Source organism: Daldinia caldariorum (genome assembly GCF_022478825.1).
Source record: "Daldinia caldariorum strain CBS 122874 unplaced genomic scaffold F4812scaffold_9, whole genome shotgun sequence".
NCBI classification, from domain to species: domain Eukaryota; kingdom Fungi; phylum Ascomycota; class Sordariomycetes; order Xylariales; family Hypoxylaceae; genus Daldinia; species Daldinia caldariorum.
In genome coordinates, this window is record NW_025953045.1 from 134,985 (window position 1) to 152,296 (window position 17,312).

The 17,312-nt window shown below is 47.9% G+C and overlaps 5 protein-coding genes across 5 annotated transcripts; 4 read left to right on the forward strand and 1 right to left on the reverse strand.

Annotated features, from left to right (window-relative positions):
* The first annotated feature begins 572 nt into the window (after nucleotides 1-572).
* Nucleotides 573-2,887, forward strand: F4812DRAFT_429253 (UAA-domain-containing protein). The gene is made up of 5 exons (XM_047934256.1): nucleotides 573-1,352; nucleotides 1,444-1,469; nucleotides 1,536-1,552; nucleotides 1,613-1,956; nucleotides 2,010-2,887. Exons 1-5 carry the CDS (start codon nucleotides 1,092-1,094, stop codon nucleotides 2,613-2,615), a joined length of 1,254 nt encoding a protein of 417 aa, XP_047789684.1. The 5' UTR covers nucleotides 573-1,091; the 3' UTR covers nucleotides 2,616-2,887.
* A 790-nt stretch (nucleotides 2,888-3,677) lies between these two features.
* Nucleotides 3,678-7,939, forward strand: F4812DRAFT_429258 (AMP deaminase). Its single transcript, XM_047934257.1, has 5 exons — nucleotides 3,678-3,903; nucleotides 4,025-4,178; nucleotides 4,283-5,865; nucleotides 5,933-7,053; nucleotides 7,118-7,939. The coding sequence occupies exons 2-5, from the start codon at nucleotides 4,172-4,174 to the stop codon at nucleotides 7,545-7,547; spliced, it is 3,141 nt and encodes a 1,046-aa protein (XP_047789685.1). The 5' UTR covers nucleotides 3,678-3,903; nucleotides 4,025-4,171; the 3' UTR covers nucleotides 7,548-7,939.
* Nucleotides 7,940-7,994: 55 nt separating this feature from the next.
* Nucleotides 7,995-13,115, forward strand: F4812DRAFT_429263 (uncharacterized protein). Its single transcript, XM_047934258.1, has 4 exons — nucleotides 7,995-8,908; nucleotides 8,979-10,461; nucleotides 10,517-12,319; nucleotides 12,375-13,115. Exons 1-4 carry the CDS (start codon nucleotides 8,711-8,713, stop codon nucleotides 12,398-12,400), a joined length of 3,510 nt encoding a protein of 1,169 aa, XP_047789686.1. The 5' UTR covers nucleotides 7,995-8,710; the 3' UTR covers nucleotides 12,401-13,115.
* Nucleotides 13,116-13,138: 23 nt separating this feature from the next.
* F4812DRAFT_429266 (DUF887-domain-containing protein) lies at nucleotides 13,139-15,484 on the reverse strand. The gene is made up of 2 exons (XM_047934259.1): nucleotides 14,391-15,484; nucleotides 13,139-14,335 (listed from the first exon to the last, which is right to left on the reverse strand). Exons 1-2 carry the CDS (start codon nucleotides 14,871-14,873, stop codon nucleotides 13,751-13,753), a joined length of 1,068 nt encoding a protein of 355 aa, XP_047789687.1. The 5' UTR covers nucleotides 14,874-15,484; the 3' UTR covers nucleotides 13,139-13,750.
* Nucleotides 15,485-15,775: 291 nt separating this feature from the next.
* Nucleotides 15,776-17,104, forward strand: F4812DRAFT_459477 (Dor1-like protein; the record flags this gene model as incomplete). Its single annotated transcript, XM_047937553.1, has 1 exon — nucleotides 15,776-17,104. One exon carries the CDS (start codon nucleotides 15,776-15,778, stop codon nucleotides 17,102-17,104), a length of 1,329 nt encoding a protein of 442 aa, XP_047789688.1.
* Between the last annotated feature and the right edge of the window lie 208 nt (nucleotides 17,105-17,312).

Below are 17,312 nucleotides of genomic sequence, written 5' to 3' on the forward strand. Positions count from 1 at the left end.
GTTTTTTTTTTTTATTCTCTTTCTGCCCTCCCCAACTTACCTCTCTCGCGTCTCGTCCCCGCCGGCGGGGGGGGGCCCCCCCCGCGCCAGAGAAAGTAGTAAGACAGCTGAGGTTATAACGATATATACCAGGTATGTATAAGCGTAAAACTACATTGACTATCTATACGGAGAGAGTAATAAGTCTATAGCTTAGGTAAGTAGGCATATTACTGCATAGCACTATTCAAGTTTGGTAACTCATTAGGCACCTATAAAAACACAAGCGGAATTCTTCATAGGTAGTTGACGTTGTTGGTGTTATAGGATCAAATGCGGAGTGAACCCTCCGCAGGCGGTAAGGTATAAGGTACTTCATATCATTGACGGTAAAAGGGTCTCGTCCCTCTAGGAAAAGTACCTCGGTACTTACTATCCACACCCGCACCTAGCTACAGCCTACCTAGGTACATACTAGGTAGTAGGTTAAAGCACAGCGTAACCTAAAATACCTACAAGTAGGGAATAAGTGGGACTATATAGGTAAATGCCTAGTTCGGACAAGACGCCGGGTTTGAAAAGCTTATTAGGTTAGATAGGACCGCGGCCCAGACGGGTACCTAGATATGCACAGGTGTCGCTCCTACCTCTGTCAGATTGCGACGAAGTGCCGTACTACCTAATGTACAGCGGACAAGTTAAAACCTGTCAAGTGCAAAGCTGTTAAGCCTTATTAAAGTACCTCTTAAGTTCAAGCTTACCTAGGTCCAGTACTTATAAAATCAAGCCACATCCACTGGACCATTGAACGGAGAGAACGGGCAAATTAAACAAAATTAACACAAACTCATGTCTGGTTGTTCCCCAAGCGGTTCCCAGAGTGTTCCCCCAAGGAAACTATCAAATACCTAGATGAAAGGAATCGCCATAGCAGCGGATGACTTATTCCCGCTCTTGGTACGATCTTAACCTTAGACAGCATTCAAGCGATCTTCCTTCGAAAATAGCCAGGAGCAACTAACACAGTGCCGCATCTCGTAGGAGCAAATCTCGAGATATTTAACTATCATCCCATCCCATCCTATCTCTTCCCTCCCGTATCCTCTACCTCGATGACGAGCCGCTCGACACCTCGGAGACGCCAGACCTTGCGAGATTCGCATGCTGCTTCGCGAAATGGCGCCACTATGACTCCTAAGGTCATCAATGCGGGACCTTCCCTCGAGAAAGCCGAGCTATACGGAATAGATGATCAACGCCCGACCTTCTCCAAGCTTATGGGTCTCGCTGGCCGCATCTTCATCGAAACTATACCTCAATGGCTGGCCGTCGGGGCTATGCTCAGCCTGATCTTTGGCGGCTGTTGTTCAAATGTGAGAACAATCTGGTCCAAGCCTTTTCTTTTTCTTTTTCTTTTTTCCCTTCGCCCATAATGGAGAGCTAACATTGTACCGCGCTGCGCAGGTCTTTGCTCTCGAGGCCATTATTAAGTAAGCTCCTACAGGCTACAACCCAGGTTTTGCGCTTGCGTTCCTAGCTAATATCAACGTCGTTAGTGTTGAACCGGCGAGTGGTACGGCAATCTGACAATATTCGATTCACCAGGAACAAGACTAATAGCCTTCGTCCATAGGAACTCTTTTGACTTTCGTGCAGTTCCTCTTCGTTGCCGTCACAGGATACATTTCGCAGTTCGATATTACGCGCCCGCCCTTCTTCGTGAAGCCGAATCGAGTCCCAATCCGTCGCTGGCTGATCAACATAGTTCTTTTTTTCAGCATTAATGTGTTAAATAACCACGCCTTCAGCTACGATATTTCCGTACCGGTTCACATTATTCTAAGATCCGGAGGCAGCATTACAACAATGATTGCGGGTGGTTTGTATGGAAAGAGATACTCTCGCATCCAAGTTGTGGCTGTTCTCTTGCTTACGGTTGGTGTCGTGACGGCCGCGTGGTCGGATGCTCAGTCTAAGGCAAGGTTCCTCTTTCTTGCCTTCATTTGTGCTTGTATCTAACCATCAACAAGGAAACATCTACTTCAAGCTCCCAAGAAAAAGTCCCCAAGTTTAGCACAGGCCTGGCAGTCCTCCTCATCGCACAAATCCTGTCGGCTATCATGGGACTATACACGGAAGAAACGTACAGGGTCTATGGAGCGCATTGGAAGGAGAATCTGTTCTATTCGCATGTGCTCTCATTGCCGCTTTTCTTACCATTTTCCCGGTCTCTAATTAATCAGTTTATGCGCTTGGCCGATAGCAAGCCACTACCACTCCCGTTGCTAGCAGAGCACGTCAATCTGCCGAATGTCTCGGCCAGCGTGCGACAACGCATCGAGGGAATTTACATTCCCAGTCAGGTAGCCTACCTTGCTCTCAATGTTTTGACACAGTACGCCTGTATCCGAGGGGTCAACCTACTAGCTGCTGCATCATCCGCGTTAACAGTTACAATCGTGCTCAATATACGCAAGCTGGTTAGCTTGCTGCTTAGCATATGGCTTTTTGGGAATCGGTTGGCGCCGGGGACTCTGATAGGTGCCGTCGTAGTGTTTTCCGCGGGTGGCTTATACTCGTTAGATTCCAAGAAACCAGCTATGAAACCGAAGACGAGCAGTGGGAAAGCGGGATAGTCAACTAGGATATATTGGGAGTCTATACATTCTGCCCGACTTCGCTCTCAGACCTGTTAATGCAATGTCGTTAGGCGACTTGTTCTTATGGTAATCAATAACTAGGAAGTGCATTTTATTTTACGAGTGTATAGTAAAACCAAAAGCCCAGTCGCCAGGCAATATGAATTAGTCTTGCGAATTGCAGTTCGTTTGCCGTTACTATGTAAGCTAGTTAGTTGAAGTTGATGATGTTTGCAGATCGTGACCGAGGTCTCCATATTGAAGGCAAGTATACCTATCACCAACATAAAAAACTGTATTTAACTCCCGTAAAGTCCACGGTTATTTTTATACCTGCCTATGACTAAAACATCACATGAAAGACGAGTACAACCTGGCATGGGGTTCGGTACTTATATGCAAGGTACATACCTACCTAAGGTACCTGTATGATTATATTAGGTACCGGGCCGTAAAGACATGGGTATACTTATATACCGGATGAACATTACGTACATAATATCCATTAGGTTAGGTACCTATGTAGGGTATCTTATCGCCTAAAACTACGTTCTAGGCTACCTACATGTAGGTACTACCTTATCGAAGACATGCCCCTCTAGAAGTACCTAAACGCTAGAAAAACGAAATAATGGTGCATCTACGTAGGTAGTACCACGCCGGCCGGAATATACGAAATAATTATCTTTGCCCGAACTCGTTCGGGATATTGTATCGAGCCAGCTCGTTCGAATTAAGATAAGAAGTTCGTCGGTGCGCAACACCTTAGGCATTTTATTAAGTGCATTATCAGATTTTCTTCGAAAATACGTACCGCTACCATGGGGAGCCGTAACTTCAAGCGGCCGTTCGAAGTAAGGTATTGTAGATCTACCTTAGAGTTCGGGCTCTTGTGCTACCCGAAGGATGGTCATGTTCTAATTATTACCACATTAATTATTACCTTGTTAGTTTTCATTTTAACGCATTAGGTAATGGGACTTATAGTAATAGGCATGTTGCTTAGAGAATGGAGAATGTACAATACCGTCCCCCCTCCCCCTCCTTTTTTTTTTAATATATATAAAAAAAAAATACCATTCTATGCCCCTCATTTACCCCTCCATTTTACTTTGGAAAAAAAAAAAGTTTACTGGTGCATATCAATACGGTAAATACTATTATCTATATCCAACGAAACTAACCACATGGGATATGAAACAACTTACCTAAAAAGCTTAGAAGTAAAGTACATGCAGGTACATGCATAGGTACCTTGCCGTCATACCTAGGTACCGAAGATAAGGTATGTACATATCGGAGGCGCTCAAATCGAAGTTGATAAACTTCATTCTCTGAGCAAATTCGGATATGAATGTATCGTACTTAGGTATTCTCATATTCGCTACTAATCGTACAAAGTACAGCTTTCAAAAAAGAGTAAACTCGAGAAAAGTTTACCGCTACCTTAGGTAGTTAAACTCGTCTTTCAACAATTTAGACCTCGTCAAAGCCAGACTGCCAGACTTTAAAGTTACTACGACGTTGCCACTCATCTCGGCTATATCAGAAACATGTCTTGTAAGTCATCCGGCGAACCCTACTCCTAGCCATGTTTCATGCTGTCGGTTCATGCTATCGGTTGTAAACTGTTACATCCCGTCCTGCTAACAACACCGACGCAGCATCTTTCCGTTCCACATCTCCCAAAAACTCAGCTGCCCATCAGGCACTTGAATTCGACTCAGACTCGGATGCCGCAGCACATGCCATAGATAGTGACTCGGAAACGGATGGTCCTGGACATCACACCGAGTCACCCAATCGGAAAGAGGGTACAGCGGGTGATGCACCAGATCATCAAGGAAATACATCTCCGCCCTCGCTCGAAGATGGCATGTTACTGCGAGATCGTCCTAGAAAGACCACATTTCATGACGCTGTAGCTGAGCGGCAGTCAATTCAGACCGACGCCAAACTTATCTATCAACGAACCCAACTGGACCAGTTGAAAACGGAGGGGAGCAACTGGAGCCAGTCACAAACTCCTCATGGCAGCCCTGTCGCTTCTGTTGGCTTAGCACCTGCAAAGTCGGCCAACGAGACTTCAACTAGTCGTCCTTATTTGAACCTAGGCACCAACCCAAACTCTACACCTCTTCCCCCTATCTCGCAGGGTTACGACTTTCCTCATATTGCAGGCTCCTCGACTACTAATCTTCGTGACCTTGACACCACTCCCCACACAGCTACGCAACCGTCTTTAGGACGAGATACCGGTCCCCCACCGACTAGTCACCCCCGTAACGAGCCTTACCAGGAGCGTAGCGGCGCAAGTCTGCAACCTAACATGGGGCTTCCCGAGGCAGCATCGTCTAATATTGCTAGTGGCATGGGTAGCAATGACCCTCACGTCATAGCCGAACTGAGCACCATCTTCCAAAACATACAGAAGGTCTTAGACATTCGCCATAAGTATATCCGCTTGTCCTTGCAGAGAGACGGTGATAATCCCAAGGACGACCCGAGTTGGGATATTTACCCTCCTCCACCGGAGCCAGCCTGGGCTGAAGCTTTTATAAATCAGGACAGCCATGGCATGAATACGGGAAATAATAGCATGAGCAACAGCACTGTTCTATCTGCCCAACCTGGTGCTCAGCGGCCTGATGAACCCAGACCTGCAACCGCAGACACCCGACCTAAACGGATATCGAGGAAGCGCAAGCCGGGCCATGATATCGGCGAGGACTTTGAAATGGCAGACCTCCTACCTCTCCCTCAAGGGAGCGAATTTATCTTTCGTCTAGATGACAATGGTGTTTACCAAGTCTTCGAGAACGAGGCCGCGGGTGAAGCTAACACACCGGTGGTGGGAGTGCCTACAATTAAAGATTTCTACATGGATCTAGAAGAACTCTTGGCCATATCATCTGATGGCCCAAGCAAGAGTTTCGCCTTTCGGCGGCTGCAGTATTTGGAGGGCAAATTTAACCTTTACGTGCTCCTAAACGAGTATCAGGAAACCGCAGATACCAAGAAGGTGCCTCATCGAGATTTCTACAACGTAAGAAAGGTTGACACGCATGTCCATCATTCGGCTTGTATGAATCAGAAGCACCTGTTGCGATTCATTAAAAGTAAGATGAAGAAGTGCCCGGACGAATACGTGCTCTTTAGGGATGGTAAGAACCTCACACTAAAAGAAGTGTTCGAGAGTATCAATTTGACTGCATATGATTTAAGCATCGACACTCTAGATATGCATGTAAGTTAACGATCTAGACCACCATGTATTACTTTCCGGATGACACAAATTCCTAACCTTGGCTTAGGCCCACACTGATTCATTCCATCGCTTCGATAAGTTCAATCTCAAGTATAATCCCATCGGTGAATCGCGGCTGCGAACTATTTTCCTCAAGACGGATAATTTCATCCATGGCCGTTATCTAGCAGAAATCACCAAAGAAGTCATTTCCGATCTTGAGTCCAGCAAATACCAGATGGTAGAATGGCGAATCTCGATATATGGCAGGTCTTTGGATGAATGGGACAAGCTTGCTGCATGGGTTGTCGATAACAAATTATTTTCGCATAATGTTCGTTGGCTCATCCAAATTCCACGGTTATACGATGTCTTTAAGGCCACCGGGTTGATGGAGTCCTTCGACCAACTTGTAAAGAACGTCTTCCAGCCACTTTTCGAAGTGACCAAGAATCCAGAGAGCCATCCAAAGCTTCATATATTCTTGCAGCGAGTTATTGGATTTGATAGCGTGGATGATGAGAGCAAGGTTGAGCGGCGACTTTATAGAAAATTCCCCGTGCCAAAGGAGTGGAACTCTAAACAGAACCCGCCATATAGCTATTGGATTTACTACCTCTTCGCAAACATGACCTCGCTCAACTTTTGGCGTCGCCAACGTGGCTTCAATACGTTCCTACTCCGGCCTCATTGTGGAGAGGCAGGTGATAGCGAACATCTGGCTGTTGCCGTACTGTGCAGTCATAGCATCAGCCACGGGTTGCTGCTGAGAAAGGTTCCCTTGTTGCAGTACATTTTCTATCTTGAGCAGATAGGTATCGCCATGTCGCCGCTGAGCAACAATGCGCTTTTCTTAGCCTATGAGAGGAACCCGTTCCATCAGTACTTCAGACGTGGACTGAACGTATCTCTCTCTACAGACGACCCGCTTCAATTCGCATTCACAAAAGAGCCACTGATGGAGGAGTACGCTGTTGCAGCACAGATTTATAAATTGAGCCCAGTAGATATGTGTGAGCTCGCTAAAAATTCAGTGAAGCAAAGTGGTTACGAGTATTCCATCAAACAACAGTGGCTAGGAGAAAGGTTTAACCTACCTGGCAAAGATGGGAATAGTATGGTCAAGACTAACATACCAGATCGAAGAGAAGAATTTAGGTATCATACGTGGGTTGAAGAGCATCGCTTGTGCGTACTACGTAGAACATGACCCTTGCCTATACCATTGACGCTGACTCTTTTCGATCTGTAGGATATCGAGCTATACTTCTGCGAACGAGCTGGACGAAGTGCTTGAGCACCATCCGACAATTACTTCAAGTCAAAACCCAACATCGCCAACGTCGTCCGTTATGGCAAATTTGGACTCCAGCTCTCACGTCTTGCTTAACACTGGGAGCCTGCCACGCGTAGGATCACAAGCCGACCTTGATACCCATACGAACGGGTCATTCCCAGCCTCTGGGTCTGGGCTTGGCCTATCGCAATGGGAACCCTGGCCGTCAGAGGGACTTCGCGAAACGCACCTTTCTGTGCATGAGCCTCGGTACATTCCGGGTATGATGGCGAGAGCGTCAAGGCATGGCAGCATGCACCGTAGTTCGATGCATGAAAGTGACGATGCGGGTTCTGTTCGCAATATTTCTAAGAAATCTAACGGGAAGGAGGGCCAGAGCCAATAGGTCAAGATTGAACATAAGTCTAGCTTGGCTAGTACCTAGTATAATCCTTGTCGGCTGTTGTGAATAGCTGATCTGGGAACAGAAATTTGGTTAAGAGCATCTTGGCGCTAGGTCGGTTTTGCTAATTGTTAAATTCGCTATGGAGTACAATTAAGGTGGTTTATGGTTTATGTTGATGAAGCAATCTTGGGAGCTAAGTATTATGTGCTATTATGTCATAGGTACGCGTATACCTACCTCTAAGGTAATATGCATCTTGGATTCTGCATAACCGGTACAACTATAAATTAGATAAGCTCCCCTTTCTGTCGTAGGTAGTAGGTAGATTACATGCATAGATACCAATAGGTAAAACACGCGTAATTATCATATGTAATTAATGGATTTTAGAGGAGCTTTTGCATGGAAGTAGGTAAAGTTCAGCATGTGTCCAATTTAGCGCGGTTAGTAATTTCTGGTCCTACCAGCCCTGCCTGTCTACCTGCTTAAACGAACCAATTCCCGCCTCAGTCCGATTACGACCCTCTAATCGACCCTCTATCGAACCCTCCTCTTGTGTTCCGGCGACTGCTTCAAGTCGTGTTACCTTCAACACTTATCAAAATCTCCTTTTCTCTTTCCCCTTCCATTTCCCCTTCTACTTCTACTTATTCTTCTCTCCCAATCCCCGAGATAATCTACTAACCTACCCGTCGGCTTTGGGTACGGCACAATTGCGAGGCATCTGTAACATGTTTGCGTATAGCTACCTCGCAACGTTGATTTAGAAAAAAATATATAAAAAAAAGAGAGAGAGAGAGAAGCAAACCCTGGGAAACTTGTGCTATTATCCTTTGCGCACCTTGCCGCATCTCCACGTTTTATATCTAATAATTGTCTAAAGGGAAGGCCGCTTTGAATTATTTTGATATCTCTCCGTTAGAATTTAGCCCTTCGCCCCTTTTTGCCTACGGCTTCTGCTACTTTGACCGACAAACCGCTTCAGCCGCATCTCAAGCTGCGAAACCCTCTCGTTATCCATCCGGACCCTCTGCCTCGGCCGCACGAATCCTTTCAACCGCTCGCTTTAGGTCTCGTATGCGATCCTGATACAGCCGTAGTCCGACCCCCTCAGTAATAGATTCCTTACAACGAAACTCGTCTATTCACCTTTTCTATTCAACATGGGGTTCTTGGGTATTTACAAGGCCGTCTACGATTATGCGCCACAATCCGAAGGAGAGCTATCAATAAGTGAAGGCGATATTCTCTACGTTTTAGAGAAAAGTGCAGAGGATGATTGGTGGAGAGCCAAGAAGAAGGCCAGTGCCGACGACGAAGATGAACCTGTCGGCCTGGTACCTAATAACTACGTAGAAGAGGTGCGTATAGCCACATCGCGAACCGCTTTGAAATATCTTTCACAAAGTAGTATACTGAGCTTTTTGACAGGTGCCGCCTGTAGGGCAAGCTCGGGCATTGTATGAATATACCCGACAGACCGATGAAGAGCTATCTTTTCCCGAGGATGCTGCGTTACAAGTTTATGATATGTCCGACCCGGACTGGATTCTTGTCGGGTTTGAGAACTCCTATGGCTTCGTCCCCGCGAATTATATTGAAATGGGTGTAGCCTCGTCGGCCCCAGCTACGACACGAAAATCTGAATCCGGACCGGCGCCAGCACCCCAAGTTGAACCCGAGCCAGAGCCAGAGCCAGAGCCAGAGCCAGAACCAGAACCGATACCCGTACAGAAGCCACCATCCTTACCTGCACGAACCTCTGTTTCCTCTCCCCCAGCCGAGTCACAGCCACTCCAGAGCCCCTCTCTTCCGGACAGAAACCCTGCGGCAAGATCTTCAGCTACCCCCGCGGCACATCCGGGTCCAGAGGCTACTTTGGCCAATGTGATGCACGGCAGAAGCTCTGCTCGCGCGGCAACACCTCCGCCGGTTATTATACCTCCTCGTCAGCAATATATTTCTGAAGAATCTGACGGCGAACCGAGCCCCGCTCTACCAAGACGGCCACGACCCCAATCGAGTATGCCAAATGACAAGCATCGTGCGTCGGTTCACCCGCAACGGTCCACCAGCCGCCGTGACCACGAAGAGGAATTACAACAGAATTCGGGCCGAATTGCTCCTGGTGGCTTTCACTTGTACAATATTAACGAAATGGTATCTATAATGGGCAAGAAAAAGAAGATGCCGACGACACTGGGCGTAAACTTGAAAACGGGGGTTATTCTAATCGCCCCCGAGCATGTCTCGGACGGCCCGAGCCAAGAGTGGACTGCGGAGAAGATGACACACTACTCTCGAGAGGGCAAGCACGTATTTATGGAGCTCGTACGGCCAAGCAAGAGTATAGATTTTCATGCGGGTGCCAAGGATACTGCCGAGGAGATTGTCAGCGCACTCGGCGAGCTGTCTGGAGCCGTACGGGCAGAAGGTCTACGGGAGGTTATCATGGCTGGAACCGGCCAAAGCGCCCAGAAGAGAGGGCAGGTTCTCTATGACTTTGAAGCCCAGGGAGACGACGAAGTTACAGTTTATATAGGAGACGAAGTCATAATCCTTGACGACACCAAGAGCGAAGAATGGTGGCAGGTTCGGCGCCTCAAAAACGGAAAGGAAGGAGTTGTTCCGAGCAGTTATATCGAGGTCACCGGGGCGATTACATCGTCATCGACGTCGGGTGTCAACGCAGGCAGGTCTACCGTAGCGCAGAACCGACTAGAAGAGGCACGCTTGACTAAAGAGGCGCTCAAGAGAGACCAAAAAGCAGCAGAGGTAGGGCCTGGAATGATTTTGCCTGAGAGGCGTAGTAGTTTGTCGGTGAGAGATAATGGTAACACTTTTGGGCAACAGCGAAACCGACGCGAAAACGGCCGATCAGAAAGCAGCCGCTCTGGTAACTCCTCGAAGCCTAGTAAGTCATAGTTATTTCCGGCTTGTAAAGCAGGCAAGACTAATAACGCCCTTAGAACCGGATATGACCAAAGTGCGAACTTGGACGGATCGATCTAAATCATTTAGTGTCGAGGCACAGTTCCTCGGGCTTAAGGATGGGAAGATTAACCTACATAAGCTTAACGGCGTCAAGATTGCAGTTCCCGTTGCCAAGATGTCGATCGAGGATATCGAGTACGTCGAGCGTATTACGGGGATGTCCTTAGACGAAGACAAGCCCCTATCCGAAGTAAAGCGTTCTATGCCTCCAAAGAACAGTTCGAACCGAGAGTCCGCTTATAGCAAAGTTGGTGCATCTGTCGAGCCGGCAAAGCCAGATTACGATTGGTTTCAATTCTTCCTATCTTGTGATGTTGCCGTTGGCCTTTGTGAGCGATATGCTCAAGCATTCGCTAAAGATTCTATGGACGAAAGCGTTCTACCTGATGTCGATGCGACTGTCCTGCGCAACCTTGGTCTGCGGGAGGGCGATATAATCAAGGTCACACGCTACTTGGATAAGAAGTATGGCCGCGACGGCAAGAAAAAAGGCGTCAGCTTTTCTGGGGACGATGAGGATGGTTCAAGTGGTGGTCTCTTCTCGGGACCGGGCGGGACGCTCCGAAACAACACTCGAAAAGGTCGACCCGCTCCGGCTGTCCAAACTAATGATAATATAGATCCCAAAGCATTTTCCCAGCAGAAGGATAACAACGGGAAAGATACGGAATCATCTTCTCCTACTGCAGCTGGCTCGAAGGCTACTGGGAAGAGTGGCGGCGGGTTCGACGATGACGCCTGGGACGTAAAGCCGACCAAGCAACAATCAGAACCTGAAGCGAAGCCGGCTCCGACCCCTGAACCAGCTCCAGCTGCTCCTGTTCAAGGTCAGCGGCCGCCAACGCAATCTATGCAAGATCTCTCTCTCCTATCGACTCCACTAGAGCCGGTTAAGGTACAGCCGACGGCTCCATCCCCTACCATAACTCTACCACCACCCCAAGCCCAGCCGCAACAGACACAGCCCCAACAACAAGGAGCGACACCAGCATTTTTCACGGGCCTACCGCCTCAGCAGACCGGTCTTCCGCAAGCGCCAGGTGTTCCGGCTCAGCCTCTCAATCTGGGCCTTGGTAACCGGCAAAGACCTACCCCGCCTCAAGTTACCGGCGCTCAAGGTGCTCTGATGCCGCCGCCGCCATCACGACCGTTATCGGCACCGCAATCCATGCAGCCTAGCGGGTTCGCGCCACCTCCGCTACAACCTCAAATGACGGGTATCGCGCCTCCAGGACAGAGCTTGAACGAACTCACTCAACAGCGAATGCAACAGCAATATATGGGCTCCTTCCAGCCACAGGCCACTGGTCAGGGCATGATACCGTTCAACACGGGTGCGGGCATCCCCGCCCAGTCGGCGTTCGGATCGGGTCAGTTCATGCAGCCGCAGATGACTGGGGCGCCCCAGATACTGAGCCCATTTGCAGATCCCCGTCCTCAACAGTTCTCTCCAATCCAAAACCAGCCTACGGGCTTTCCCGGCGGTTTCCAAGCACCACAGCAATTCCCGCAACAGACAGGTATCAACTCTTTTCTCCCTCCCGCCCTGGAACCTCAACGCACAGGTATGCCGTCGTTGCAGCTACAGCAGACTGGCTTTGGCGGCTTTGGTCAAGGTTTCAACCCGAGCCTGAATAACTCATCAGCTCAGCCTCTACAGCCTGTCGCGGCTCCCCTTGTTCCCCAGCAGACAGGCCCTCCACCTCCTGTACGCTTTGGCGTTACAGAGAAAATTGCTCCCCAGCCAACTGGACGCCGTGCGAACCTAGCCCAAGCAAGTAAGTATTTTCTATCTTTGATAAATAGCACTTATCATCGGCTAACTTGTTCTAGCCCCGGACAATCCGTTTGGGTTTTAGAAGCCTCATGTTCGAGGCGCTTTGGTCGATTAGTCGTAGTATAAAGCCAGTGTTTACAAGAGTGTTTTATTCAGATGACGGGTGGGTAGGCTTAATATATTAGAGCACGATACTAGTTAAGTCGTGTCCTGAATAGTAATCACATATCGCGCCGCTAAAGCTCTGTCTTCAATGTACCTATCTATCTTGAGCGAGTTTGGCGGTAACATAATCTTGAGCCAGGAGCAGTCGCCGCGGAACTATCGCCGCGGAACTATCACAGAGGGGTCTCGAGATGATCAAGCAAGAAGGGGGTCTGAGAGAAGAATGACAGGCCATGTATAGCAGCGGCAGCGGCAGCAGCAGCAATAGCAGGGGTTCGAGGCTGAAAGTAGACATTGCTTGGACACGGGTTTACCTACAAAGAAAGAAGAAAGAATGTATGGCCTCTTCTCCATCCATATATTATACCTTATATATATACATTTTAACTATTATTTTTCTGAACTGGAGGGCTTTGAAATGTACTTAGCTACCTACCCAGATAATTTATTATACGTTATAGTGGCATAGGGGTGCGCAAACTCTTATAACACTTCAGGTACGTACCTTATAAGTCTGGAAAACACCCAAAACTATCACATACGACCATAGGATCTGGAAAACTCGGGATCCCGTCTGCTCTCCTCATCGATAAGCCAGATACCGCCAGATTAGTAGTTGGGTCGGTGACGACCAGCGAATCCCTGGTGTTGTATGTTTTTTTATTTTAATTTAAATTTTAATAATTTGTTGGCCCATTTCAGGACGTACACTAGGCTAGATTTCCTATGTGATATCGAATCTGAAGATCTCTTTTCTTACTGAGAAGTTATCATGTCGGCCTTTTTGCCATGATGCTGCTGAGAATATGCCGAGATTCGTGTGCTGTTACGAGTATGATGGCGTGTATGGTGATATTGGCGGCTAGTTAAATGGATCAATTACTATGCCTGCCTTGTATAGAACATCACCAGATCACCTGCGTTATAACGTAGAAACTATCTTAGTATTCGTAATTTTTATCTTCTTCTCATTTATTGATTAGCTGGCCAACGAAATTGACATAAAACTCATTCATCAAGCTTCTTGTTCCGTACGAATGTCCCTAAGTTATGACTGGGCACCTTAGTGCGGCTGAGTTCGCCTTCATATTAGCTTCTCCTTCACCTCACGTCACGGCTTGCTAATCAAAGACCACGCGTCTCAAATTTGGGGTCGTTGTGTTGTCACCTCGCTGTTAAGGGGCCAAGAGACTGCTTCGGAGCTTTTAGTAATCAATCATAGCGCCGAAGGACCATGTAAATAATCGATGTTTCTCTATTCGCAATATCAGATCGGTGGGGGCTCATCTGCTTCTTCTCCGTCAAGTAAAGTGCGCCGGCGCCGGCGAGTCTTTAACTCATCATTACCAGGCTGGGCTCCAGTGGTGACTGCCTTGTCCTGTCCCGGCTTTTCCTCAACCTTGACTTCCTTCTCCTTGGGGTCGAACCGCTTACGAACAGCGTCGATCATTTTGAAGAACCAGTAGAAGTTCAACGAGTTCAGGGTTAGGTTGCTAGCGGTGTATACAGCGGCAAGCCACAGTGGGATGCTATTCGGCCGAGTAACGAAACGCATGGTATTTGTATACTGGGAAGGGAATGACGCTTCGAGAAGTTCTCCGGGAGTGAGAGCTGTTAGGACCGTTGGTGTCGAGTTTACGCCCGCCCATAAGTCGCGGGCCACCAAGAAGGATTGATAGGTTCCCCAGACAAGACGGCAAGAGAAAAAGGTGGCAATAAGTATCAGGCCGTTGTAGAGTTGTGCCCTAGACCCAGTCATACCCAGCTTGTCAAAGAACCAATGAATGTTGAGGAAAGGCGAAGAAAGCTCCCAGAGGATGAAGTTAGTGCTATAGTAGTTGAGGAACGGGCGCTATTATGCAAGGTTAGCTCTCTGGGCTCAAGTTAGCCATCCAGATAGGACCTACGAAACCAAAGGAATAGACGGCCAAGGCACTAATGGCATGCGCGAGCATACCAAGACCGAAAATATTAGGGTGGGCAGCGGTGATAATAAGGTCATATAGGAAATAACCGGCGGCTAGAGCTTGGATCATAGCCGCACCTCCAGTATATCCCCAGACGCGCTCTTGCAAATCCATATTCTTGCGCTCCTCGTCGACGAACATAACCCATAGTGCAAGAATGTTGATGGTGGTGCTCTGGACGAAGGAGACGACGTGGACGTCCCAACTCAGCTTCTTGCTCCTGGAGAGGGCCGTATATTTGGTAGGGAAAATTCGGCTCGATAGGATGGGCGAGACGACTTTGCCGATGAAGAAATAGACAGAAGCCATTAAGATGACCTCATGAATATGCAACGGCAACGTCGGTAACCCGAAGTGGTCTGCCCATGGTCGGACGGCCTCGCTGAGGGCGGGGATAGGGGGAATAGGGAAAGGATCCCTCATGGCTGTTTTCTATCTTTGTTGTCGATATGCTATGCAGGTCAGAAAGATTGAAGATTGAGCCACTATTTTATTCCCAGTTTTTTTTTAAAAAAAAAAAAAAAAAATAATAAAGGGTATAATCGGCCGTAGAAAGGGGGGGGAGGGGGGGGGTGATATTTAAACCCAAGGATGGGTGTAGGTAAAAGAAGGTAATAAATAATATTTAGATGACGAAAGGAGAGGGGGGGAGGTAAGTAGATGGGATATTATAAGCTCTTGAGATTCCTATGAGAATTAATTCAAAAGGAACAAGAAGAAGAAAAGCGTTTAAAAAAAGAAAAGAAAAGAAAAGAAAAGGTGACAAAACAGTGGAAAAGGATTATATCAGTCAGCTGGGTAAACAATTTAGAAGAGGTGAGACAAGAAAAGCCGATGAATGACTTACTTAAAAAGATAACCAAGGTGCATATGACAGTATGACAACAACACGTAGCGTAACTACATGGCACCTGCGAATGTCGAATATTACAGGCGTAGTACGAAATAGTGTTTTGGATGAATGAATATACGGGGCTTTCCTCCCTTTAGCTATCTATGGCCGGCCGGCCTCAACAAAAATTAAAACGGGTAATCGGCCACAAACATTTCGGGGCCGTTGGGTATGGGTACAGGAAGCAGGTACAATACATGGTAGGCATTAGCCGCATGCGCTATAAATCAATATGCACTTAAGAGGTAGTCTCCACTTCCCCATAGGTACCTCCTTTGTACCTAGCTAGGTTTGGTAGGTACCACCTCTACATAGAAACTTTGTAGAAAACAACAATTATTATTATTATTCCCTTTCTCCTTTCCCCTTTCCCCTTTCCCCTTTCCGAGCACGTGGCCAACTGAACGTCACGTCACCATCAGGAAAAGGAAACATGGCTGATTTGTTTCAAGAAATATTAAATCCGCCCAACTCAGCTGACCGTCGTCCGAATGACAAGGCTCAGCCTGACCCTGTCGCCCTCCAGTATCTCTCTACGCTGGCGTCTATGCCACTTTCTCAACTGAACGGGTCCGAACAACAATCTCTAGCTCAATCTTCTCATTCGCTACTGCTTTCATTACAGGCCCTTTCTAAACGCTCTCACAAGTCTATCATCAGCTCAGCAGCCAACCATTCCCACCTCGGCACCGCACTTCCTACTCTAGCAGCCTCGGCTACCGATCTAACAGCTGCTATCCCCAAATTAGATAATGAGGCAGTTCGTTTTTCAACCACTTACCACAAATCCGGAGATAATGAACTGCTTAATGCTCGAAAACGAGCTCTATTGTTGTCGAGGAATGTCGAGCGTTTAGTCGACGTGCTTGATCTCCCTACCTTACTCTCTACCGCCATCTCTACTGGCTCGTCTGCTCCGGCTGCCAATTATGCATCCGCACTGGATCTGAATGGCCACATCCGCCGGCTGCATGGATTATATGCCGGCTCGCCTTTAGTGTCGTCCGTTTCCGCGCAGGCTGACGAAGCTATGCAGGCCATGGCCAAGAACTTGATTATGGGCTTACGCGCACCCGGCCTCAAGCTAGCGTCGGGCCTGAGAACTGTTAGCTGGCTCCGGAGAGTCATACCAGATCTTGATACGACCGGTGCCACCGGCAATGGCGGAGGGCTGGGGGCTTTATTTCTTGTATGCCGTCTGTCGACGCTTATCAACATGCTCGCTGCTTTAGAGCCACTCCGTGAGCTGGCGGAACAAGAAAGGGCACGGCAACGGCAAAACCCAACGGGGAGTGGGTGGTCAGGGGGGCAACAAACCGAGCGATATCTCAAACGGTACATAGAGATATTCAGAGAACAAAGTTTTGCCATCATCTCAATGTTTAGGAGTATATTTCCTACGCATACGAATGAAACGACATTAAAAACAGCCGACGATGACCCTTTGCAACCTGTACCTTCCGCGGCATCAACGTTCTTATTTCACCTTATCGAGATGTTAATGGAGACTCTCCGGGTTTACCTGCCAACCGTTAAAGACCAGCCATCTCGAGACAGCCTATTGACGCAAGTTCTCTATTGCGCCGGGAGTCTTGGACGTCTCGGAGGAGATTTTGGGGTCTTGTTAGCCACGATCGATGTTGGAGAAGAAGCAGAAGACGAATGGGTCGAGGTGGTTAAGCGCCACCGGCTCATGGCGGGCCGTCTAGAATCGATCGTCGGCAGTAAAGATAAAAGCGCCTCAGATCACATTAAAGCATAAACATTCATCTACTAATTCCACTGAGAGACTTTATATCCGACCCGGTACTTCGGTATAGATGATTACGTGTGATCCTATATCTGGGATTTCCCCACTTCCTATCTATCTGTGTTGAGGCAAGGAAACGGAATCCCCGAACACGGAGTTTGAAAGATGGTAGTTTACCAAAACCAAAACCAAAACCAAAGTCAGTCAGAGTCAAAGCAAG

Excerpts from the sequence above, each read along its gene's own strand:
- F4812DRAFT_429253 (XM_047934256.1), top strand. The coding sequence starts at position 1,092 with ATGACGAGCCGCTCGACACCTCGGAGACGCCAGACCTTGCGAGATTCG. Across the intron at positions 1,353-1,443 it reads TTGGCGGCTGTTGTTCAAAT|GTCTTTGCTCTCGAGGCCAT; the intron begins GTGAGAACAATC and ends CGCGCTGCGCAG. Across the intron at positions 1,957-2,009 it reads GGTCGGATGCTCAGTCTAAG|GAAACATCTACTTCAAGCTC; the intron begins GCAAGGTTCCTC and ends ACCATCAACAAG.
- F4812DRAFT_429258 (XM_047934257.1), top strand. Across the intron at positions 5,866-5,932 it reads TCGACACTCTAGATATGCAT|GCCCACACTGATTCATTCCA; the intron begins GTAAGTTAACGA and ends ACCTTGGCTTAG. Across the intron at positions 7,054-7,117 it reads TGGGTTGAAGAGCATCGCTT|GATATCGAGCTATACTTCTG; the intron begins GTGCGTACTACG and ends TTCGATCTGTAG.
- F4812DRAFT_429263 (XM_047934258.1), top strand. The coding sequence starts at position 8,711 with ATGGGGTTCTTGGGTATTTACAAGGCCGTCTACGATTATGCGCCACAA. Across the intron at positions 8,909-8,978 it reads CTAATAACTACGTAGAAGAG|GTGCCGCCTGTAGGGCAAGC; the intron begins GTGCGTATAGCC and ends GCTTTTTGACAG. Across the intron at positions 12,320-12,374 it reads TGCGAACCTAGCCCAAGCAA|CCCCGGACAATCCGTTTGGG; the intron begins GTAAGTATTTTC and ends AACTTGTTCTAG.
- F4812DRAFT_429266 (XM_047934259.1), bottom strand. The coding sequence starts at position 14,873 with ATGAGGGATCCTTTCCCTATTCCCCCTATCCCCGCCCTCAGCGAGGCC. Across the intron at positions 14,336-14,390 it reads CCGTCTATTCCTTTGGTTTC|CGCCCGTTCCTCAACTACTA; the intron begins GTAGGTCCTATC and ends CTTGCATAATAG.